The sequence below is a fragment of the Aotus nancymaae genome, unplaced genomic scaffold (assembly GCF_030222135.1).
Source record: "Aotus nancymaae isolate 86718 unplaced genomic scaffold, 86718_ANA_hifiasm-v0.15.2.pri h1tg000032l_0, whole genome shotgun sequence".
In the NCBI taxonomy this organism is placed as follows: domain Eukaryota; kingdom Metazoa; phylum Chordata; class Mammalia; order Primates; family Aotidae; genus Aotus; species Aotus nancymaae.
This window is the reverse complement of record NW_026988445.1, coordinates 4,172,619-4,199,294: the sequence shown is the minus strand read 5'-3', so window position 1 is coordinate 4,199,294 and position 26,676 is coordinate 4,172,619. Positions and strand designations below refer to the sequence as shown.

General features: G+C 33.9%; 1 protein-coding gene across 1 annotated transcript in view; it reads left to right on the top strand.

The window, feature by feature from the left end:
- USH2A (usherin) overlaps positions 1–26,676 on the top strand; it is a 775,604-nt gene that overhangs the window by 560,059 nt on the left and 188,869 nt on the right. The window contains exons 47-48 of the mRNA XM_064383503.1: positions 7–119; positions 24,340–24,538. Of these exons, the coding sequence (XP_064239573.1) occupies positions 7–119; positions 24,340–24,538 (312 nt within the window). The remainder of the gene's footprint in view (positions 1–6; positions 120–24,339; positions 24,539–26,676) is intronic.

Genomic DNA, 26,676 nt, shown 5'->3' with positions numbered 1-26,676 from the left:
TTGCAGGTTGAAGTCTGCACAATATATGCCTGTGTGAAAAGCAATGGAACCCAAATCACCACTGTGGAAGATACTCCAAGTGATATACCAACACCTACAATTCGTGGCATCAGTTCAAGGTACAAAATTTTGTGTCAGTTAATCTAAGAAACTCTGATCACAGGAAATAAAAATTAAAATTAACGGTCTCCTGTCAGCCATGACAATCACATTTAATGGGTTTCTATACGTATGTGTGTAAATCAAATTTTTGATATTATTTCACAGATGTTAATCTTCATTGGACATCTAATGACATGTAGTCTTTAATTTCCCTGATTGCCCAGCCTCAGTTTTCTTACTTAGTAATCTGTAAACAAATACTTGAAATACATGTCTCCTCATTTAAATGTGTCCTTTAGTGATTCCTTTTGCGAAGCAAAATAAAAGCTTAATTGTAATGAGTACCTTCTAACTTAATCTTTTTGGAAAAAAATGATTTATATACATTAGAGTGCCCTAAAGCTAGAAATCTGTAAAATTAATAGGGCAGATAATGTTTAGATAACCATTACCAATTTTTTCAGCTTCTTTGTAGAATCACTTTATTTTTCTGTATTCTTTTGTAGCTAAGAAATGATCATAGTTTGAAAGCGAGTGTCTTTACAATTCATAATGAGTAACAATAATAATATTTGGTGTTGTTTCCAAAGCTGAAAATACGATGGTAAATTGTTCATCCATTTGTATCAAGTTGAAGCTGGGAAAAGAAATCTTAGTGCTTCCACATTATACTTTTTGCTTAAGCCAAATGAATCACCCTCCACCTACACATACAACCGCCCCCACACACAAACACACACAGAGAGAGAAATAATCAGTCTATTATAAATGTTTCAATTCTGAAGGATTCCTTATGATATATTGAAATTTCTAGATCTTAAATCAGTTCAAAAAAAAATTAGTGCTGGTTTTCGCGACCAATGGTTAAAATAATTAGAAAAACCCAACCAACCAGATTGTTAGCTATTCGTGGCAATAATCATATCTTGTCTCCCTGAGTATATCTTCTATCAATACCTGATAGATACTGATCTAATTTTTGATGTGCTAATTAGTTTATAATCCCTGCAACAGATATCCCCCAACCTATTCACAGGATTGTCTACTATGCAGGAGGGAAATAGTCATATTAAATGGGCATTAGAGACCTTTATTCTTTTAGCAAACACATCTGTGGCTACAATAATATAGAAGGTAAAAGTAATACAAAAGAGCATAAGACATGATTCTAAATTTGCAAAGTTTCAGTCCACTGTGGAAGATACTCCCCTAAATAAATGTTTATAGAACAATGAGAAAAACACTATAATAGAGATTTATGATATGCAAGAAGAATGTAAAGAGAAATAGCATACTTTACCCAGAATTGTCAGTGAAGGCGTCATGGAAGATGTGACATTTGAGTTCAGTCTTAAAAAGCTCAAGGAAGAATTATAATTAGGTAGGTGGATGTTGTCAAATTCTTATCCACTGGCATCCCCATGACTCAAGTCCATGTAAATGACATAACAGAATATGCCTCGTCTTATATATTTATTTATAACTAAAAAATAACATCTAAAATGTTAAAAAAATAATAAGAAATGGAACAAATGTGACTACATCGCTAGGATTTTTTTCCTTTAAGAAGTTTATTGCACATAATAACATAGGACAAATATTTTTAGTTGCTGTTAAAAAGTGCTTGTACCCAAATATATTAAATTGATGACAGAAACCTTAAAAAGAGTATAACACAAGAACAAGGAAAGTGAGACAGGAGACAACAACAGAAAAAGGATTGCAACATGTTTTTGTAAGCGATATTTGTCAGAAAGAGGCAAATGATTTAATAATGGAGAAATTTACAACCAAAATATTGGTTGACAAAAGAGAATAATGACAGGAAACAAGCTGTTTTTTCCCCCACTGCAGAGAACTGGAGAGGCCGAGCACTTATAGAAGCTTTAAGGATGTAAATAGAGAAGGGAGGGTAAGGTAAAGCTGAAATCATGGGGTGAACCGCAGGTGATAAAAAAGAAGTGTTTGGAATCCCAGGTCTCTTGTCTCTTTACTGTGCATCCAGGGGTCTATTTCTTTTCCTCCACATGGCAAAGTCCACCAACCAGGAGATCAGATATTTATTCTCTAGAGAAACTGAAGGCTACTAGGCACCGGGAAGCTGAGATGAAACACGGAAGAACAGTGATTAAGTGAGACTACAACCTGAATGGTGGACTTCTTAGCTAATGTTCCCAGCTCTGCCCTCAAAAGCAAGTAGACAAGTCATAAACACCTCCAGATAGGAAAGTGAACATTCTTTTCTAGGAAACAATGAATAACCCCAAATAAAATACTTCCAGTTAATAGCATACAGGGATCCCTAACAGCAAAAACAGCTTGCCACCTGGTCACCCAGGAGGGAAGTATGCCAATCAACCAAGTTCACCTACCTCTAAAGCTTTTAGTCAGCATTTTGTTGTTGTTGTTGTTGTTATTGTTATTGCATCACTCTTGATAAAAAGGGGACCAAAATAAACAAAAGAAATGATTTGATAGATTCAGAAACAATGCAGGTGAGGAAAAAGAAATTGTAAGCTCAGACAGGTAAAATACGATTCTCTACCCATAAAACAAAACCAGCATAATTTTTTGAAAAATAATCAAAGAGGAGAAAATCTCATGGAATTAAAAGGGTGAAAAGCTGAGTTGAAACTTAAGAAAGATGAGGGGAATGTCTCTGAAAGTGCAATGAAACACAAAGATTAAAAGAGAGAGGGAGAGAGAAGGAAAAATAGTAGAAAGCATCCAGGAAGTCTAATACTTGAATAATAAGAGCTTCAAAAAAGAGAACCAAAGGAAGAGGGAGAACATTTTAAAATGAGAAAATATCCCAGAACCAATATACTGTTGTGCAGATCCCTGGATACTAACAATGTAACTAAAAAGTGATTACATATAAAGGGATATTATCAGGAAGTTGCAGAGTACCATGTTTAAAAAGCACATCCAAAAAGCTGTCAGGAAGAAAAGATACTACCACAATCAAGAGGACCGGGCGCAGTGCCTCACACCTGTAATCCTAGCACTCTGGGAGGCTGAGGCAGGCAGATAGTGAGGCAAGTAGTTCAAGACCAGCCTGGCCAACATGGTGAAACCCCATCTCTATCAAAAATACAAAAATTAGCTGGGCATGATGGCATATGCCTGTAGTCCCAGCTACTCAGGAGGCTGAAGCAAGAGAATCGCTTAAAACTGGGAGGCCGAGACTGCAGTGAGCCGAGATCGCGCCACTGCACTCCAGCCTGGGTAACAGAGAGAGACTTCGTCTCAAAAAGAAAATACAAAACAGCATCATGATATCATGATATCAGGCTCCTTTATTGCTAACCCCTCTTAGACCCTTCCTAGAACTGAGCAAACACTGCTATGTTTTGATCTGTGTAATTCTGTCTTTTCCATATTGTCATGTAAATGGATTATATAATATGTAGCCATTCAATGCTTCTTAGCATAATGCATTTAAAATTTGTCCATCTTATTGTATACATTCTAGTAGTTGTCAGTTTTTGCTTCTGAGTAAGATTCCGTTATGTTAAAGTTCTACAGTTTGTGCACAGTTTGGATAGTTTTCAGTTCTCCATGACCATGATAAAGTTGCTATAAAACATCTATATGTAGGTTTTTGTGTGAACATATATTTTCATTTCTTTTGGGTAAATACCCAGGAGTTGGATTGCTGAGTCATAAAGAAACTGCCAGACTGATTTACAAAGTGACTATAACATCTTTCATTCCTACCAGCATTGTATGAGAGTTCAAGTTGCTCTACCTTTTTGCTAGAACTTGAGAAAAATATGAGGTGTTTTTTTCTTACTTTTTAAATGGCCATTTTAATAGATGTTTAGTGGTCTGTTATTATGGTCTTAAATTATATTTCGCTAATGACTAATGATACTGATTAGCTTTTCATTTGCTTTTTACGTGCACTTCGGCATTTGTTTACTCTGGGAAATTCTACCTCCAAATCTTTTGCTAATTTGTTAACTGGATTCTTTGTTTTCTTATTTTTTGAGTTTTGAGAATTTTAAAAATATATTTTGGATTTGAATTTTTTGTCAGATATGTGATTTACAAATATTTTTTCTCTACCCTATGATTTGTCTTCAATTGGCTTGTGTGTTGTTAAGAGAAAGAGTTTTAAAGTTCAAGAGAGTTAGATTTGTTACTTTTTCTTTTATGGTTTGCGCATCTGATATTTTATCTAAGAACTCTTTGCCTGAGTCAACGTCACAGAGACTTTCTCTTGTCTATTTTCTAGAACGTTTATATGTGTAGTTGTTGAATTTATGTCTGTGACTGGTTTTGTGTTAATTTTTGTATACACTGAGCCATGGGTCAAGGTTAATTTTGGCATATAAGTATTTAATAGTTTCAACAAAGTTTTTGGAAAGATTATCTTTATTTAATATTTTTAGATCTTTGTCAAAAATCAATTTAAGCATATTTGTAGGTAATTTTAGGACTCTCTTTTATGTCCAGTTTATCAGTATGTAGATCTATACCACTATTGCACCATCTTGATTACTATAGCTCTACAGTAAGTTATCAAATCACATTGTATGAGTTCTCCAACTTTGACGTTTATAACTATCATTTTGGCTCTTCTCATCACTTTGCCTTTTCATATAAATTTCAGAAACAGGTCATTGATATCTACAAAACATGTGATTCTGATTGGAACTGCGTTGAATTTGTAGATCAATTAGTAGAGAATTGACATCTTAACAATATCAAATGTTCTGATTCATGAACATGGTGTTGCTCATTTATTTACATCCTCTTTCCTTTTTTTATCAGTGTTTATATAATTCAGTATGCAGATACTGCACATATTTTATTAAATTTACACCTGATTATTTATTTTGGGCATGCTATTATTAATTTTTTTTTAAAACAAAATTAAATACAATTGTTTGTTGCTAGTGTGTAGAAACACAATTAATTTTGGAATAGCGAGTTTACATCCAGTAACCTTGCTAAGCTCCTTATGAGTCTTAAGAGCTTTTTTTGTAATTCCCTAGTCTACATAGATCTTCTTCAAAGAGAAACTGTTTATTTTTTTCCTTTCCAATCAATATGTCTTTTATTTATTTTTTCTGTCTTATTGCACTGGATAGTTTAATAATGTGACAACAGCACGTCCTTGACTTGTCCCCAGTCTGAAAGAAAACTATCAGTCTTTTACCTTTAGATGTGATGTTATGTATGAACTTTTTGGAGATACCTTCTATCAGGTTGAAAAACTTACTTTTTATTTTTAATTTGCTGACAGATTATATTATAAATGGACATGGAATTTTTTTGGTTTTTTTTTGACATTTTAAATTTGTACTATGATTAATTATATTTACTGATTTTAAATTATTGAACTAGCCTATATTCTCTGGATAACCACAACTTAGTGATATATTTTCTTCTTTATATATTGGGGGATGCAGTATGCTATCATCTTATATGAAATGTTCATCTATGTTCATAAAATATATTGGACTGTTTGATTTTCTTGTAATACCTTTGTCTGGATTGGGTATCATGGTAATTTCTGGCCTCATACTAACTTGTAAAGCATTTCCTTCTTTTCTATTTCTGAAAGAGATTGTATAAAAGTGTTATTATTTCTTGAATCTTGATAAAATTCACCAGTGAAACCCATCTTTTCCTGGAGTTTTCCTTTGATGAAAGGTTTTTTAACTCAGAATTCGATTCCCTTGATAATGTATGATATTTTGGCAATTTATTCTCCAGTGAGTTTTGTCATCTTGTGGGTGCAAAACATTAGTTAATTTCATCAAATTTATCAAATTTATGAGCAGGCAGGAAGTTTGTTGTAGTGTGTTTGTACTACAAACAACAATTTGTTGGAACTGATTCGCACTCTTTCATTTCTGATATTGATAGTCATTGCCCTCTGTTTTTCTAGTCAGGCTAGAGTTTTATCAATTTTGTAGATCTTTTTGAAGAACCGTTTTTGGTTTTATTTATTTTCTATATCATCTATATAATTTTCTATTTTCCATTTCCGTGATTTCTGCTCTCTATTGTTTTCTTCCTTCTTGCTTTGCTATTCTTTCTCTAGTTTCTTAAAGATGAGAACCTTCATTATTGATTTTGAGACCTTTCTTCTTTTTTTACCATAAGCATTTAATGTTATGAATTTTCCTCTCAGGCCTGCTTCAGTGTAAAGCTTACAAATTTTGAGATGTGGCATTTCATTTGTTCAAAATACGTTTTAATTTCTCTTGAGACTTCTTTAACCCATGGCTTACTTACAAGGGGATTGTTTAATTTCTAAGTATTTGGGGATTTTTCAGATATGTTTTTGTATGTGGGTTTCTAGTTTAATTCTATTATGATCTAAGAACATAATTTTATAATTTCAATTCTTTTAAATTAGTTACAGTTTTCTCAGAGCCCAGAATATGATCTATCTTAGTGAATGTTGGTACACTTGAGGAGAAGGTACAGTCTGCTGTTGTCAGATACAGTATTTTATAAATGTCAATTAGGTCAAGTTGAGTGATAGTGATGTTCAGATCATCTGTATGCTTACTGATTTTCTGCCTGGTTGTTTTATCAGTTATTGTGAAAACAGTGTTGAAGTCTCCAAATATAATTGTGTGTTTATATATTTCTTCTTCAGATCTATCAGTCTTTCCTTCATGTTTTTTGATGTTTTATTATTAAGTGCATACATGTTTAGGATTGTTATGTCTTGAGAAACTGACCTTTTAATCATTATGTGATAAGCCCTTTTACTTCCTGATAATATCCTTGTTCTTAAGTTTATTTTGTCTAATATTAATATAGCCACTCCAGTTTTCTATTGCTTAGTGTAATTCTGGGTGATTTTTAGAATTGTTTCCCCCACATTTTGAATATTAGGTTATAAAAATCTGACTCCTGTTAAAATCCTTTGAAGAAAGTTAGAGTTATTGTTTACTTTTTTCAGCAGGTGGCCAACTGGTCAGCTTCAGATTCCAAATTCTGTTTAGCTTTGCCAGTGACTACAGTCAGTTCCTATTTTTTCATAAAGTAGCATAGCAAAGCTATGAACTTTGCTTTATTACTCTGTGTCTGCACAGTGGCTACTTTGGGATTTGGCTGTGGAATTATGTAATAGTTCAGATCTCAAAGTCTTTGCTATGTTACTTGCATAGCCTATGTATGTGAAACAACCATAAATGTGCAGCTTAAAGTTGAGTCAGGATTTGTATTGGTTCATTCATAAAATTAGCTTCTAGCTTTCTTTTCTCTGAAATGTCTCCCATTATTTCCAGCTCTTTTGGACTTTCTTTCCTGGATTTTTGGCTAGAATGATATGGTTTCTTTTGAAATTTTTGCCTCCCAGCCTGCCTCCCAATTTGCATAAGTAGAGTTGTTCTTAGGCAATGAGGTAAGAGGAAATATAGAAAAAAAATAACAAGGACTTCCCCGACATTCTTTGGACTACAGAGGCCCCATTTCCTGATTTTTCTGGACAGAAAGATTTTTCCCCTTCTTGGAGCTTTAAACTCCAATTTGGCCGCAGCTGCCACAGTGCAGCTCCTTGCCTCTAATCATCCTCAAAGCAGGGCCCAGAAGAAAGAAGAAAAAACAAAACAAAACAAAAATGGGAGTTCTCCTTACACTCTCTGGCTTGCAATTCTTTTTGTTCTAGGTACTGTAGCTGAAAAACATTGAGTTTCTCTAAGATTTTGCTGCCTAGTTCACAGTTTCACACTGGTGATGTCCTCAGGTTAAACATGGGAAGTAAAAGGAGGGGGAGAAAAATGGGAAACTCACCCTGTAACATTTGTTATTAAAGTTTTGGCTCCCCTCCTGATCAGCCTGCTATTGTTAACTTTTCAGAGTCTCAGATAGTTACGTTTTACAATTTGTGCAGACCTTTGAGTTGTAATCAGTGGGAGGGAGAAGTTGTAATGGGCTTATTCCATATAGGCCTGCATGGGAAGCCCCTCTCCAACACAGTTTTCTTTCTTCCAATGCCTTTGGCAACTTTCCTTTTCTCCCCCAAGTCAGAAGCCTAGCAAAAACTTGATAGAAATCATTCATAACCAAATATTGGCATGTAAAATCTTTCCTTTCTTAAAATGATCCATAGTAGCAGAGTAACATTTTCCAAAGGCAAGACTCTAATGAGCAAGTATAGACTGCCAAGCCATTAATCAAAATTATACCAACACCAAAGCAGTTAGCCTCCTGTGTGCATGATATTGTTTGTGTAATTTCATTAGACTTCTGGCAATGTACACTTGTTAGTTATGTTTCTATTTTGGTTTTTAGAAATCTCTTTTATATTAGCAATATGCAAAATGAAACGTGAAATCCTTTCAGAAAAACATCAGCAGACGGGGTCTACTTCTATAGCATTTAAAATAATTTGGTTTCTAAGAAGCCATACACTTCTTAGATTCTTTGGTTATTTCTGGTGAAATTCAGAAGTCAGTAAAATTTAACTTGCATGTATTTCAATAACATACAGATAGCATACCAGCCTGTTTGATTATATGCATGGAGTGCACCAAACTCATCTTTGCCTCGGCCTTGACTTTGCCTTATTTTTGACTATATCTTCTTCAGTACAAGCCCTCATCCATGTTTTTCCTATTGTATATAAACCAAAGATGCTGTAGCATGCAAATATAGAAGGATCAAATGGACCCTTCTAGTTTTATAAGCTGCTTCTTCAAAAACAAGCCGTTTCCACATTGCATTTTCCATACTTGTCATATTATCATCAGCTCCTTCTATATCCCAGAAGAATACTAACTACTGATCAATAGCCTGGACATGTCTGGCCATGGCCTACACGTGCCCTGAGTAGTTCATTTATTTGTCTTGGTGGATTTGCTAGAGTGGAATTTAATCAATAGCTAATTCATTAATTCTGGTCCTGGAGAATGTAGAGACTGAGCTGGATGAAGATAACTGGCTGGCTCTGGCTTTGACTGAAATATGACAAACACTACAGATGACAGCTTGACTGGGTACTGGGCTGACTAGGAAGTTTATTTATTCCCATAGATGGATAAACTAAGAAAATAACACAAACAAGAAAGATGTTTTATTACACTGCTGCTAATATTCCAAAATGCATGATTTCCAGGCATGAGGCTCAAGGGAAAGTGGAGAGAGAACACAGATAATTTCTTTCATTGTCTTTAACTGGAACCATGGCAGTTTTTTTCACATCCAAATCAGTTTGGGGATGTGTTATTGATGAGGAGTGTGAGGTATAAGGCCTTTGTAGCACTCACAAATAATTGTTTTCAGATTTGCTTCTAGATACTGAATAAGATCACTATTTTTACACAGCAACTTTCCAGAAATCTTTCTGATAGCAGCATAGGTTAGATGTCTCTAAATGAATAATAAACCACTATCGTCATTAATAAATCTCCCTGTGTGTGTGTGTGTATATATATATTTTTGTTGTTGTTGTTGTTGTTGTTGTTGTTGTTGAGACAGGATCTCATTCTGTTACCCAAGCTGGAGTGCAGCTCACTACAGCCTTGAACTTCCAGGATCAGGCAATCCTCCTACCTCAGCCTCCTGAGTAGCTGGGACTATAGGCACATGCCACAATACCCAGCTAATATATTTTAAAAATTATTTTGTAGAGGTGGGGTCACACTGTGTTTCCCAGGCTGGTCTTTTGAACTCCTGGCTCAAGTCATCCTCCTGCCTTGGCCTCCCAAATTGCTGGTATTACAGATATGAGCCACACAGCACCCAGCATCCCCCTATATTTTTAAATTATTTAACATGGGGTTGAGTATGGTTCAAGAGCTCAAAGCTTGTGGAGAAAAAGAATTCTCCTTTTTTCCTCACCAAATTTTGTGAGGCCTGCTATGATATACTTTCTATGCTATGACATTAGATATCAGGGAATCTCTTCTATCCTTGATTTTTTTCTTCCTAACTTTCCTCAGTGAATGATAGCTTTAATTGAAGTAATGATTTTACAGTTCTGTAAAATTAAAAGAAAAAAGTAATATTTTAAATTTAATTATTTAACATTAGAAGAAAAAGTAAACTATAATTCTGTTTGTTTGCTTTAACAGGGAGAGTATCAGGCTGAAGGATATAGAATGTCTACTCACTTTTTTTCCACCCATATTCTAAACTCTCTTATCAATATGGGCAATTGTAGACTATTTTTAATATGGACTAAATTGTCTGTTTAAATCTTGAAAGTATATGGGTAGAACTCCTGAAAGAGACAATTTGGATCATAGCCTTATGATCACCATGGTTTTTAGGAAATATTACTCATTTCATGGCCATAAGATCTGATTATCACATTCTATTTACCTTAATAGAATATAGTCGGAATATATAGAATGTAAATAGAATAGATAGAAAAGAGAATACTGGGCTTATTCTTGAGACTCTGCTATCACTATTTTCATTTCCTTACTTCCCTCTTCTTCCAAAACTCCTCCTAACTTCACCTCCTGTAGCTCCCACAGAAGCAGCTCAGCCACTGAAGTAGCCTCTGAGCGCTCTTCAGCAAAATCTAGTTCTTTCTCTTAATTCCCTTTAACCCTTAACTGCCACTTTGTCCCTCATTCTCTGAACATTCATTGTTTTGTTTTGTTTTTATTGGTTCCATTAAAAACCCACTTATGAATTCTCGGTGTCCTCAGCAAAAAGACTCCCTATCTTGTTCAGATCAAACATTCTTGCAGTTCTAGGCCGTACTGATGTCTGAAAGATCTCTGGCCTTGTTTTCTTCCTAAACTCTAATCCCATAGATCCACTTGCCTATTGATTTTACATTGTGATATTCACCCATCACTTTCATAACCTTCAGCTTCAAAAGTTAATTATTATCTAACTCATCGTCTTTTCCAACACTCACTTCTGCAAAAGCACCACCATCTTGTATATAATCAAGGACATATATCTTGGAAGTATTTTTAATCCCCTGAATTTATTAAACATCAATTTTAGTACATTTTCTTTTGGAGCATCTTCTCCTATGTGTTGCTCTTCTCCATTTCCACCACTACCACCCAGTTCATGTTTTCATCATTTAAGTTTGTATAATCATTTTATGGGGCTGTCTTAATCCAATTAGATACAAAGAGAAAAAAAGTACCCTTTACATTTTATGTTACTTATTGCCTTAAACACACTCCTTTGGCTATCCTTCCCTCAATTCTCGAATACCCCTCAGGAAAATCTTATGGCTTTCCAATTATTTTTAGTTATGAGTCTCACTTTGATAATTAAGACTCATGATCAAGTATTAAAAAATCCATTCCATTACCATCAAAATATTAATCTCACATCTAGTTCAAAGCTTCTATCATTTCTAAAGCTCAGTCCTAATTGCAGCTTGCTCTTTTTCTCCTCCTTACTCTCTTTTCCATTCCATTTTATACAAATATGTCTCCTCTCAGTGTTATTATTCCACTGTCACCACTTGTTGATAATCACAGCTCGCTATTGATAAGTGATGCTTTTTTGGGCAATTGTGTGTTTTTCTTGAGAGGTCCCCATGAGAATCTTTGAATAGCCAAATTTCCTCATACAAGTGTTGCCCTCTACAGCTGAACTGTTGTGGTGCCAAAAGAGCAGAACATTCCAAAGAATCTTCCTGCTGGAGTCTCCTCATGCCAGAAGGCTACTGTCCTGGGCAATGTACCTTCAAGGTAGCTCAAGCCTAGCCATCTTGCAAGGCATCTACTTGGCCCTTGAGAGACTCATCCATCTGTGCCATGCTAAAGATTAATACTGTGGTATTCTAGAACTGCTCTGACCAATCTCTGGCCAACAGAATTCTCTAACTGAAAAGTAAGCTTTATTTTCTATGCTCATATAGACTGTCAGACTTAGGAGTTCTATGTCGAGCTATCCCAAGATCTTCTCACCATATTTTCCTCCAGGGACAAAAGGTGGGAAATGTGTGTCCCTTTTTATTAAAAGAACCTGGTTTCACATTTTGATTCTTTTACCTACTACAACTTATAATAAATGTCTCAGTAGGATAATTATTCGATGATTTGACTTGAAAGCAAAGAATTAAATTTTGTCATATTACATTTATTTAGTCTTTCTTAAAAGTGTTCTGGTCATTTTTTATAATCATGATCTGGAATAATATTGAAGAACTTGAGTGTTACATAAATAATTGACAAAAATGACCAAATTGAATAGAAAAAAAACGTTCTATGTAAACATAATCAGAGAATCTAGAGCTATTTAATCTGTAACAATTTAGGTTAATATCTTAGAGTGTATGAAGATTTATTTTCTCTGTCCAAACAAAAATATTTTGAAAAAATTAGGGATAAAATATTAGAATGAAATGTTAAAGAATAGGAATGAACTCTGACTCGTCATAAAACGTTGGTCTGACTTGTATCATTTTGATATTTACCTGTATAAAGGTAGGAGTTAGTAAATTATTTTCCCTACACTTTTTTGTAGCTTCAGTGGTATTTTGTGATTCTAAAAGGGAAAATTGAAGTGATAAGATCTAGGCAGGGTGGAATGCACCTGTAATCCTAACTACTTAGGAGGCTGAGTGAGGAGGAGTGTTGAGCCCAGGAGTTTGAGTCCAGCCTGAGCAACACAGCAATATCCCATCTCTAAAAATAAACAAAGAAGAAAGTACTGACAACTGTGGGGTGGCCACAATAGTATGTAGGAGTCACAGAAGTAGAAAAGTAATTATGCTGACCATATGACATAATTAAAAAGAAATAACTCCAACTAGAACATCTGAACACTTGATAAATTCATGTAGCAAAATATGTGTAAAGAACTTCTAGTTCCAGAATGATGACGTACAAGCAAGAGGGCTTCACTCCTCTCCACAGAATTTAGAAACAAATATATAGAATCGAGATTATCACAGTAATATCCCAGAACTTATATATAAGGATAAGGCACAGCCACAAAGAAGTAAAAAATTTCTGAGCAGACTGTAAGAAAATTGGACATCCGCCAGGCGCAGTGGCTCACGCCTGAAATCCCAGCACTTTGGGAGGCCAAGGCGGGTGGATCACGAGGTCAAGAGATCGAGACCATCCTGGTCTACATGGTGAAACCCCATCTCTACTAAAAATACAAAAACTTAGCTGGGCATGGTGGTGCGTGCCTGTAATCCCAGCTACTCAGGAGGCTGAGGCAGGAGAATTGCCTGAACCCAGGAGGCGGAGGTTGCGGTGAGCCGAGATTGCGCCATTGCACTCCAGCCTGGGTGACAAGAGTGAAACTCCTTCTCAAAAAAAAAGAAAATTGGACATTCAGTATCCACAATGCCCATCCACAATGCCCATCCTTCAAGTATATTCAGCACCAAGATTGTGGAAAAATAATTCCCTGACCCTTGATTTCTATACTGAAAAAGTGTGATTGAAGTGGACAATCAGTTTCCCCATCATCTTGGGTTACCTGACAGGAGACCTTTATCTGCCTCAACCCACAGGAAACATCAGGAGTGCCTGAAGGGATATATCTCTGTGAGGACAGAGACAACATGGAGTAATGGGACTACCATCACCAGCCCTGGACATTCTGCTCTGTAACTTAGTAAAAGGAGATGCCAAATCAGAGTGGCTGTTCAGTGGCACCACAGTGTAGTAGGTTTGCTCCATAGGTTTCCTGGGCATGAATCCTCAGCCAGCCTCCTTCCCCTATTTAGGAAAGGCGGTATTCTGATAGTTTACTAAAGCCAAAGCAAACCTGGGCCTGAGGCACCATCTAGTGCTGAAAAGGAGGCAATGACCCAGTAAATTTTTTTTTTTAAATGAACAGATAGGGCCGGGCGCAGTGGCTCACGCCTGTAATCCCAACACTTTAGGAGGCCGAGGCGGGCAGATCACGAGGTCAAGAGATTGAGACCATCCTGGCCAACATGGTGAAACCCCGTCTCTACTAAAAATACAAAAAAAGTAGCTGGGTGTGGTGGCACGTGCCTGTAGTCCCAGCTACTAGGGAGGCTGAGGCAGGAGAATTGCTTGAACCCGGAAGGCGGAGGTTCAGTAAGCTGAGGTCACGCCACTGCACTCCAGCCTGGCACCTGGTGACGGAGTGAGACTCTGTCTCAAAAAAAAAAAAAAAAAAAAAGAACAGGTAAATTACAAAGAATCTCTATGCAAACAAAGCAAGCCAGACATAAAAGACTGCATTAAATAACTAATCCTTCAGTGCAAAGACATATATATACATCCATAAGAAATGGAGAAGAATCATATAAGAGAGGATACTCCAAAAGAAAATGTACTAAAGTTGAAGTTTAATAAACTCAGAAAATTAAAAATAATTCAGAGATATATATCCTTGATAATATGCAGGATGGTGGTGTTTTTGCAGACATATAGCTTGCTTCTCTAAACAGGGAAGCAGGATCTCCTCAAGCTGACAAAGCAAGGAAACAGTTACTGATCCTAACAAGATGGTGATAGGTGAACTCTATGACCAAGAATTCAAAATAGTAGTTTGAAGGAAACTCAGCGATCACCAAGATAGTACAGAAAATAAATTCAGACATTTCTCAAAAAAATTAATCAAAGAAATTGAAATGGTTCAAACATTAAAAAGAAATTTTGGATCTGAGAAATACATTTGCTGAAGTGAAAAATTCATCAGAGGCTCTCAATAGCAAAGTAGATGAGAGGAGCGTTTCAACAAACTTGAGACAGGCTATTTGAAAATACACAGAGGAGGGGATAAAAGAATGAAAAGGAAAGAAGATCACCTACAAGATACATAGAAAACTACCTGAAAAGACCAAATGTAGGAATTACTGGTGTTCAAGAGGAAGTCGAGCAACAGCAAGGGGCAGAAAGCTTATTGAAAGAAAGATTAACAGAAAACTTCCTAAAATGTAAGAAATAGGTAAATATTCAGGTATAGAAAGGTCAGAGAAGACCAAACAGATTTGATTGAAATAAGATTTTTCCAAGGCATATAATAATCAAATTCTCAAAGGCCAATGGCAAAGAGAGTATCCTAAAAGCAGCAAGAGAAAAGAAGCAAATAACATATTTAAAAGCTCTAATTTGTTTGATAACAGACTTCTCAACAGAAACCATACAAGCTAGGAGGAAGTGGGATGACATTTTCAAAATGCTGTAGTAAAAAAATTGCCATATAAAAATACTATATGCAGTAAAGCTATCCTTCAAATATGAAAGGAAATGAAGTCCTTCCCAGACAAGTAAAAGCTGAGATAATTTATCACTACGAAACCCATCTTATAAGAAATATTAAAAGGAGTTTTCAAACTGCAAGAAATAAAAAACTAATGCACAGAATGAAAACATTTGAAAGTAAACCCACTGATAAATTAAGTACACAGACAAACCCAAAATACTCTAATACTATAATTGTGGCATATAATCCACTCATCACTTCAGTATGAAGCCCAAAAGATAAATCTATCAAAAACAATAGGAGGTACAGCTACCTGTTAAGAGATAGATAATATAAAACTATACAAATTGATACAGCATAAAGTCAAAATGTGGGCTAATACAGTTCTATAGGTTTTTTTTTATTTTTTTGTTTCTATTCTATAATTTGTGATCTAAGATAAGTTGTCTTTTCTTTAAAATAACTTTTTATATCTATGAGATGCTTTTTGTAAGCCTTATAAAAGATCACTAAAATAAAAAGCAACCAATTAAAACATGTTTCCAGAAAACTACTTAACCACAAGGAAGATAGTAAGAAAGGAAGAGAGAAATTACAAAACAACTAGAAAACTAAAAGCACTAAATATGAATAGACCCAATTCTCCAATTAATAGGCATAGAGTACCTGAATGAATGAAGAAATAAGACCCAACTATGTATTGAAAAATCCACTTCACCTATAAAGAAACACAAAGACTCAAAGTGAAGAGGTGAAAAAAGGTATTCCATGCAAGTGGAAACAAAACAAAAACAAAAATAGAGCAGAAGTAGCTATACCTACAAAAATAAAATCAAAAAGTGGACGAAGGATATGAACAGACGTTTTTCAAAAGAAAACATTTATTTAGCCAACAAACATGAAAAAATCATCATCACTGGTCATTAGAGAAATGCAAATCAAAACCACATTGAGATACCATCTCACCAGTTAGAATGGCGATCATTAAAAAAATCAGGAGACAACAGATGCTGGAGAGGATGTGGAGAAATAGGAATGCTTTTACACTGTTGGTGGAAGTGTAAATTAATTCAACCTTTATGGAACACAGTGTGGCAATTCCTCAAGGATCTAGAAATAGAAAAACTAACCCAGCAATCCCATTATTGGGTATGTACCCAAAGGATTATAAATCATTCTATTATAAAGACACATGCACATGTATGTTTATTTCGGCACTGTTCACAATAGCAAAGACTTGAAACCAACACAAATGCCCATCAATGATAGATTGGATAAAGAAAATGTGGCACATATACACCATGGAATACTATGCAGCCATAAAAAAAGATGAGTTCATGTCCTTTGCAAGGTCATGGATAAAGCTGGAAACCATCATTCTCAGCAAACTGATACAAGAACAGAAAACCAAACACTGCATGTTCTCACTCCTAAGTGGGTGTTGAGCAATGAGAACACATAAACACAGGAAGGGGATCATCATACACCAGGGCCTGTCAAGGGATGGGGGCCTAGGGGAGGGATAGTATTAGGAGAAATACCTAATGTAGATGATGGTGTGATGGATGCAGCAAACCACCATGGCACATGTATACCTATGTAACAAACCTGCACGTTCTGCACATATACCCCAAAACTTAAAGTATAATTTTAAATAATTGATAAAACTACAAGTCACAGAAGAGGCAAAGAAGGTCACTATATAATGATAAAAGGATCAATTCAACAAGAGAATATAAAAGTTATAAATATCTATGCACCCAACATCAGAGCTTCCAGATGCAAAAATTTATCTAAAGGAAAGATAGACTGCAATACAAAAATAGGAAATTCAGCACCTCGCTTTCAGTAATGTACAATGCATCCAGACAAAAAATCAACAAAGAAACATCAGAGTTAAACTACACACTAGGACAAATAGGTCTAAGAGACTCTTACAGAGCATTTCACCCAACTGCTGCAGAATACACATTTTCACATCAGCACATGGAATATTCTCCAAAACAGATCATGTCTTATGCCACAAAACAAATCTCAACAAGTTCAGAAAAGTAGAAAGTATATCAAGTGTCTTTTTTACCACAATGGAATAAAACTAGGAATCAATAATAAGAGAGGAACTTTGGAGAATACACAGACTCAGGGAAATTAAACAACATACTCCTGAATAACCAATAAGTCAATGAAGAAATAAAGAAAACTTTAGTATTTCTTAAAACAAATGAAAATAGCAATACAACATGCCAAAATCTATGGAATAAAGCAAAAGCACTACAAAACAGGGAATTCATATCAATAAACACCTACATCAAAAAAGTAGAAAGACTTCAAATAAACATCCTAATGAACCTCAAGGAATTAGAAAAGCAAGAGCAAACTAAACCCAAAATTAGTAGAAGGAAATAAAATTGAGTAAAATGAAATTGAGACTAAAATACAGAAAATTGATGAAATGAAAAGTTGGTTTTTTGAAAAGATAAAAAAATGAACAAACCTTTAGCTAGATTAAATATTAAAAAAAGGCCCCCAAAAAAAAATCGGAAGCAGAAAAGGATATATAACAGCTTAGATTTCAGAAATACAAGAAATCATTAGAGACTATTATAAACAACTACACACATACACACAACATATGATATACATATATATGAATAAATTAATTTCTAGACAAATACCATGCATGAAAATTAAACCATGAGAAAATAGAGAAACTCAATGAACCAGTAATGAATAATGAGATTAAAGTCATAATAAAAATTCTCCCATCAAAGAAAAGCCCAGAATATGATTACTTCACTCCTGAATTCTACCAAATATTTAAAGAGGAAATAATATTCATTTTATTCAAACTCTTAAATGAGGAAGAGGGAATACTTTGAAACCCATTCTGTGTGGCCAGTATTGTCCTGATATCAAGACCAAACAAGGAGACCACAACAACAACAAAACTACAGTCTGATTTCATGATGAGCATAGATGCAGAAATCCTCAACATAATACTAGTAAATGGAATTCAACAGCACATTAAAAAAATATTTATCATGATCAAGTGGGATTCATTCCAGTTATGTAAGGATGGTTCAAAATATGCAAATCAATAAAAGTAATACATCACATGAACAGAACCAAGTGCAAAAACCATATAATTATTTCAATAGATGCTGGAAATGCATTTGATAAAATTCAACATGGTGTTATTATAAAAACCCTCAAGAAACTGCATACAGAAGGAGCATACTTCAAAATAAGAAAAGCCATATATGACAAACAAATGGCTAATATTGTACTGAACTGGGAAAAATTGAAAGCCTTTCCTCTAAGAACTGGAACAAGACAAGGATGCCCGCTTTTACTTTTATTCAACACTGTACTGGAAACCCTGGTGAGAGCAATTAGTCAAGAGAAGAAATAAAGGGCATCAAAATTGGAAAAGGATAAGTCAAATTAGCCTTGTTCACAGATGACATGCTCTTATAATTAGAAAGCCTAAAGACTCCACCAAAAAACCTGTTAGAACTGATGAACAAATTTAGTAAAGTTGCAGAATACAAAATCAACATACAAAAATCAATAGCAGTTATATACACCAACAGCAAACAATCTGAAAAGAAATCAGGAAAACAGTCCCAATACAAAAGCTACAAAGAATATAAAATACCTAGGAATCAATTTAAAGAAGTAAAATATCTATACAAGTAAAACTATAAAATACTGCTGAAAGAAATTGAATAGGACACAAATAAATGGAAAGATATTCTATGCTCTTGGATTGGAAGAATTAATATTGTTAAAAATGAGAATTTTACCCAAAGTAATTTATAGATTCAATGTAATACCTATCAAAAGACCAATGACATTCTTAACAGAAATAGAAAAAAATTATAAAATTTATATGGAATCACAAAGACCCAGAATAGGTGAAGCAATGTGAGTAAAAAGGACAAAACTGGAGGCATTACACTACCTGACTTCAAAATATAGCACAAACCTAAAAAAAACAAATCAGCATGGTATTGGCATGAAAACAGACACATAAACCAATGGAATAGAATAGAGAGTCCACGTATAACTCCATGTATTTACAGACAACCCATTTTCAACAAAGGCACCAAGAATTTGCCATAAGGAAAGGATAGTCTTTTTAATAAATGGTGCTGAGAAAACTATATATTCATATGCAGAAGAATGAAACTAGACTCCTATCATTACCACATTCAAGAATCAAAATGAATTAAAGACTTAAGTCTAAGACCTGAAACTGTAAAACTAATAGAAGAAAACATTGGGCAGATGCTCCCAGACATGGTCTAGACAAAGGCATTTGTGTAAGATCTCAAAAACACTGGCAAGAGAAGTAAAATCAGAAAAATGGGATTACATCAAGCTAAAAAGCTTCTGCACAACAAAGGAAACAATCAGCAAAGTGAATAGACACACCATAGAATGGGAGAAAATACTTGCAAAGTATCTATCTGACAGTGAATTCATAACTAGAATGTATAAATAGCTTTAAAAACTCAATAGCAAAAAAACAAAACTTCTGATTAAAAATGGGCAAAAAATCTGAATAGGCATTTCTATTGCCTATTGCCTATTCAGAAGACATACAAATGGCCGACAGGTATATAATGTTTAACATCACTGATCATCAGAGAATATCAATTCAAAACCATAATGAAACCTTATCTCACCCAGATAAAACAGCTTTGATAAAATAAACAAGCAGTAAATAATGGATGCACTGGTGAAGATGTGGAGAAAGGGGAACTCTATTTACTCTGTTGGTGGGAATGTAAATTTGTACAGCCACTATATAATACTGTATGGAGGTTCCTCATGAAACTAAAACTACTGTATAATGCAGCAATTCTCTAGTGGATGTATATCCAATAGAAAGGAAAACAGTATATTCAAAAGACACTGGTACTCCCAGGTTTCTTGCAGTGCTATTCACAATAGCCAAAATATGGAATCAACCTAACTAAGTGCCTATCAGTGGATGAATGGATAAAGAAAATGTGGTACATATACACAATAGACTCTTATTCAGCCATTTAAAGAAAAGACTGAACTCCTATTATTTACAGCAATATGGATGGAACTGGAGGTCATTATGTTAAGTGAAATAAATCAGGCATAGAAAAACAAACAATTACATGTTCTCTTTCATATGTGGGAGATTAAAAAGTGAACCTCATGAAGGTAGAGAGTAGACTGGTGATGACCAGAGGCCTGAAAGGGTCATGGGGAGATGGGGATGAAGAATAGATTGATTAATGGATGTAAATTTACAGTTTCAATGAAGAGATAAGACGTAGTATTTGATAGATCAGTAAGGTGATTTGTAGTTTACACTATCTTTTAAATGTTTCACAGTAGCTAGAAGGGAATAATTTAAATGTTGTTAGCATGAAGAAAAAAATATTTAAGGTGATGGATATACCAAATACATTGATTTGCTCTTTACAAATTATATGAATGTATTAAATTCCTACATGTAGCCTAAAATATGTGCATCTATTATGTATTGATTAAAAAATATTTTTTTAAACTCCAGGCTTCCCCAAGATTGTAATCCACCTGTAATTTAACTGACTGCTGGTAAATCCTGTTACTTTCAGAGGAACATAATTCAGCCTACAGACTTTGCAATGTATCATCCACAATGTTGTGTGTATGTGGTATGTATGTGTGTGTTTGTGTGTGAATGAGAAGGAACAAGAAAATATGAGAATATGTAACCCAAAGATTTGAGAGAGAAAAAAAATGTGTGTACAACTTCTTATATCAGAAGTTGTATTTAGGTATCTTAAAGTTCAGTCCCTAGTGCTTTAAATCTAAAAAAAGACTCTAATGATCATTTCACGAACAAGTCTACCAAAAAACTTCATTCAAAGATTTGCAATCTCTTTATGTTTATTCATGAGTGCCCAAAAATGCCTTCATCTCTTTTTCTTCAATATTTAACATCCATTCCTGGGATTGAAGAATGTTCCTTCTAATTTACTCTTAAACATCAAAGCAATAAAACTATTAATCCAGCTAATAATGATGCATATTTCTCAAAAATGCCTTTCATTTTCAGATCAACAACCAAAGGAGTTTTCATTGTCTCTCTAGCTGGCTCTAATGAGAGATGTACAGATGTTAAACCCACTACTCTTATTAATCATTTTTCTTCATCTACTGATTAAATCCTCAAAAGCAAACTGTTCATGTTCTCACTGAAAATACAGGTGGTTTCCCTTAGCAGTTACGTTGCACAAGAAAGAGAAGTTATAATGGCATGGATGGTGCTCTGCATGGTATTTTTTAGACTTTACTAGTTCATGAGCTTCTGTGGATAAGTCAAACTCTTGAATGTCACTTAAATGTAATCTTTTCTGTAGTTGATTATGCAGTGAATACAAAAGAGATATCTGCAGTATGTGGAATTAATTTTGGAGGTTGGATAAAGACTTTAGAATAGTAACTGTGACTATACAAGTCACCTAGGAAACTGTGCTCTCATAGGTGACATTAATTTCCTATCTACAGAGTCTTATTACTGAATTTGTTATGTTTGTACCTCCACAAAACTGAAATAATAATTTTCTTTTTTTTTAGCAGTCTATTAAAATGTCAAGGTTTATCTTTACTGCTGCTTTTTAATGTAAATGTTTGGGCTTAATTGAATTCCTAATATGTGATGTCACTTGGAATTCTGATAGGGTCCAGTAATTTGGCCTACAAAGATATATTTTTCCTTAAAATGAAAGGTATATTTGAAATGTTATTTTACACAATAGTAAAAAAGCATCCAACATAAGTTGTGAGATTTTTATTGTTTAACTTTTGAAATAGAAAGACAAGGCTCTCATGTGCTTGCTTTATTCCAAAGCATATATGGGAATGCTAATGCTTTATATGTAAAGTGCACCCTACAGGTATTTGTGATTAATTATTATGGCTGGAAATACTAGAATCATAAAAAAATGAACTAATCTTGAATGTCAGAGTTTCACCCACTTTTTTGAAAACAATGAGAACAAAAATTATTCTGATTTTTACTTTTACCATGTGTTTGACAAAGAGGAGGTTTTCTTTGCTGTGCTACATTGCAAGAATATGTCATGTTCAACCCTCTGGGGCTTTATTAAAAACTTTACTTTCTTCTTAGAGAGATTATTAAGCAAATACTAAAGATGGCATAGAAGTGTGGTCTAGGCAGTATTTTTCTGGCAAGTAAACCTAAGTGCAGAATTTAAGTTCTATAACATTAACCTGAGGGTAAATCATTTTATTCAGGGTTGTCTCCTCTGTGAACAGCTTTATGTTATGACCTCATTTGCTACAGCAAATGAAATATTAAAAGATCTTTGAAAATGCAGTAAAGTTTTGATCAGATGTTATAGCTTCATTGTATACCAAACCCTGCCTCTCAGAAAAAAATTCTGCTTGGGTTTAAAATGAAATTATCACTCAATTTTTTTAAATCAAACATTTTCTTTAAGAACATGATAATGTAAACGTATTTCTTATGGGAATCTCTGACTAGTATATTTTTGACCAAAAAAACCCATGTTTGACCATGCTATTTAAAGAGTTATTGAAAAAAAAATTGAATCTACTTAGGTGAGTCAGAAAATTAAGATATAACAAATCAAAGTTCTTTTGGTTTTTGTTTTTTTGAGACAGAGTCTTGCTCTGTTGCCCAAGTTGGAGTGCAGTGGCACTATCGCAGCTCACTGCAACCTCCGCCTCCTAGGTTCAAACAATTCTCCTGCCTCAGCCTCCTGAGTAGCTGGGATTTCAGGCACATGCCACATGCCCAGCTAATTTTTTTGTGTTTTTAGTAGAAACGGGGTTTCACCATGTTGGCCAGGCTGGTCTCAAATGTCTGACCTTGTTGATCTGCCCACCTTGGCCTCCCAAAGTGCAGGAATTACAGGCATGAGCCATGTGCCCAGCCACAAAATAGATTTTAAACAAGTTATTAACCATAAAATTTCTCAATTTGGGCATTTATTTTGGCTGCAAGTACCGAAACACCGGACAAAAGAAACTTAAGTCAATAGTTCTAGATATATAGTTGACTCTTGAACAATATGGGGTTAGGACTGCTGATCTCCACACAGTTGAAAATCTGCGTATAACTTTCCCAAAATTTAACTATTAATAGTCTAGTGTTGACCAGAAGCCTTGCTGATAACATAAAACACTGATTAAAACATAGTTTGTTTATATATTTATACTATATTATTACCTAAGTAAGATAAAGAAAAGAAAATGTCATTAACAAAATCATAAGGAAGATAAAATATATTTACTATTCATTAAGTGGAAGTGGATCATCATAAAAGTCTTCATTCTCATTATCTTTATACTGAGTAGACTAAGTAGGAGAAGAAAGAGGAATAGTTGGCCTTGCTGTCTCATAGGTAGCAGGATGGAAGAAAATCTACATGTAAGTGGATCCTCATAGTTCAATTTCATCTTGTTCAAGAGTCTGCTGTGGATCGTTGTTGGAACTGGTTCAGCAATGCCAAATATAATGGCGGAATCTTTTGATTCTTATGGCCTTACTCAAATGACTGAAAGATGATTGCTGAAGTTGTAGACATCATGTTTAGCAGAAAGAAAGAGAAAAGGAGGTGGCAGCTGTTTCAAGAAAACTTTCCTAAGAACCTCCATAGGAATCTATCACAGTGTTCTTGTGTCACTACTCCTAGCTAAGATACGGCAAGGGAGAAGCAATTAGAAGTAGGCATTAAGTTGCCACATATTTTAATTGTCACTTCATTTACCAAGTCATGTATGTCTTATCTTCGCTTACCAAACAAAATGCTCTGATTTTCCTAATTAGCCATAGTGGTATTTGCTTCTTGTCTTTGAAACTTAAAGTGATAAACCACTGTACTCAACGCCACATGTTATTCTTCCAAACGCTAACATAGTTTTGATTGATTGGAAAATATGTGATCTCATATATCAATATATGTAATTCTATATATATGTATTATTGTCTATTGCTGCCACATTTTAGGAGGTTATTGATGAAAGAGATCTTTGGATCAATCTGGAAAATTAATTGAAAAGTAAGACTGATAGCAGCAATGTTAAATGGTGTCTTTTCAGAAGTATTGATTATTCTATCTGTTGCAGATCTCTTCAGATTGATTGGGAATCTCCAGGGAAGCCAAATGGCATCATTCTTGGGTATGATCTCCTATGGAAAACCTGGTATCCATGCCCTAAAACTCAGAAATTAATGCAGGACCACAGTGATGAGCTCTGCAAGGCAGTGAGGTGTCAAAAACCTGAATATATCTGTGGACACATTTGCTATTCTCCTGAAGCTAAGGTAAATATTTTCAAACTAATCAGTGAACTATGTTTTTCTCACTCAAGACTCCAACTGAAATTATTTGCTTCTCACATCATGGTGTATCACAGTCAATACTTCCTCTACTTTATGAGGAAGACTCCATGCAGAAGAAAGGATGCTTACAAAAATCTTATCACCCTCATGAACACTTTAGCCTTCCCATTTTTTATTACCTTCACAAGAAATATAAATTTATTAGAATAGGGTACATCCTTTTGTATTTGATCAAATGACTTGAAATTTTCTTTTCAACAGATCTTTTCAGCTACAAATGGGTGTTTGTTTACATTGATGCTGATGAGTAACTATGAACAGGACATTTTATGATTTGTCAGAAATATTTTAGAATTATAGTCATTTGCAGATTAATGTTCATTATAGATGCTGTTTAGAAATCAGATCAATAATATAGCCAGACAGAGGAGTTTGTAAATGACATTTATTGACAACACAGAAAATCCTTAGTTTAAAGGTAGAATTTCATATAATGAACTGATGTTCCTATTTGTCAACAACAGCCTCTCACACATTCAATAACAAAAGCTACTACTAAATTTATAAGATTTACTGCAAAAGAACACAGTAATTAAGAAAGTGAGTTACTGAAGCAATATGGATCAAATTACAAGTTATTATAGCTGACACAAGTTTAACAATAATCATTTAAGAAATGTATAAAGCCAGCAGTTACTATGTATTTTTTGATACTTACACTCTAAAACTATCATTATGCCTAAGTTTGACATCATTTTATTCCATTAAGTATGCACATATTTAAATATGCACATATGCACATCTGATGAACATATTTGTATAAAATTAAATTTGGGATTTTTGAGAAGAAAAATACTAAAATAAATTTGCCCATTAAACATATTCTTCATTTAAAAAAAATCTTGGGAAAATATTGGCAAAATACAGAATTCACTTCTCAATTTTTTACTTTATTTGCATTATTTTAAAATAATATGTTTGATATTTGCATTATCCAATAAGTGGATGAAGAGAGAATAGTTGTATAGGCATGTGAATTAACGATTTAAAGTTTGTCCAGTGCAGAAAACAATGTGTTTCATTAAAATAAAAACTAATTCTGGCCAAAAATTGTCATAGTAGTTTAGGTTTGCATATGGATTTTATAAGTTTCAAACCCATAACTTTTGCGGTAAAATCAAAGCTAAGAAGAATAAAACTAGTAAAGATAATGTTTCAATTTAAGTTTATTCTAAAAGATCAAAAGGTAGATGCTCATAAAATGTCCATATTAAATTAAAATATACCTATGAAAGGGTGAAGAAAAGTTAATGGTGTGAAGAAAAAAAATTTATTTAATAAAGTATTAACAGCATAATAGTTACCTATGTTTAGGCTAAATTATTTATAAAATTGCTTCTATCTTTCTTTATGCTGTGATTTCAGAAACTGCTTTTTCTAACTTTTGAAGAAATTTAATGAAGTTTTGTACCAAATAAATGACTGGTTAGTGTAACATTTCTAAATTCAATGAATGACAAAGAACTGGTTAGTTTAATTTTTAATCAATTTTAAAAGATGATTAAGACGAATCTACTCTACAAAAAAAATATCATACAGGTCACCTTTTATAGAAAATGAATGTAAATTGAAGAATAATGAAGCAAAAGTTAGCCTTTAGAAAATGCGTGTGCAAATCTCACCTCACGGTCTTGAAAAGAAACATCACATTTGGTTGTTCCTGTAATACAAATGTCATACATTATTACAACAAAAAGAGACATACTTTTTAATAATGCCTTAAACAAAGTCTTATTTTTATTGTTGGAATTAAAGAGGCAACACAGGTATTGCAGTAAAAGAGAATAAAGGAAGTCAGTTAAATTTTAAGAAAAAATTTGAAAGTTTCAGTTTGGGGCTAGGTACTAAGATACATTTCCTGGCATGAAAGATTGGAGAGAATATATAAACATATATTCTAAATTTATATTTACTTTTTATTGTAAAATTTTAGATAATAAAAAATACACATCTTTTATTATAAAATAATATATAACAAATATATTTAATAAATTTTATATAATAAAATTTTTAGGTGAGTCAAAAATTTAAGATATATCAAAGTAAAAAAATAAATTTTT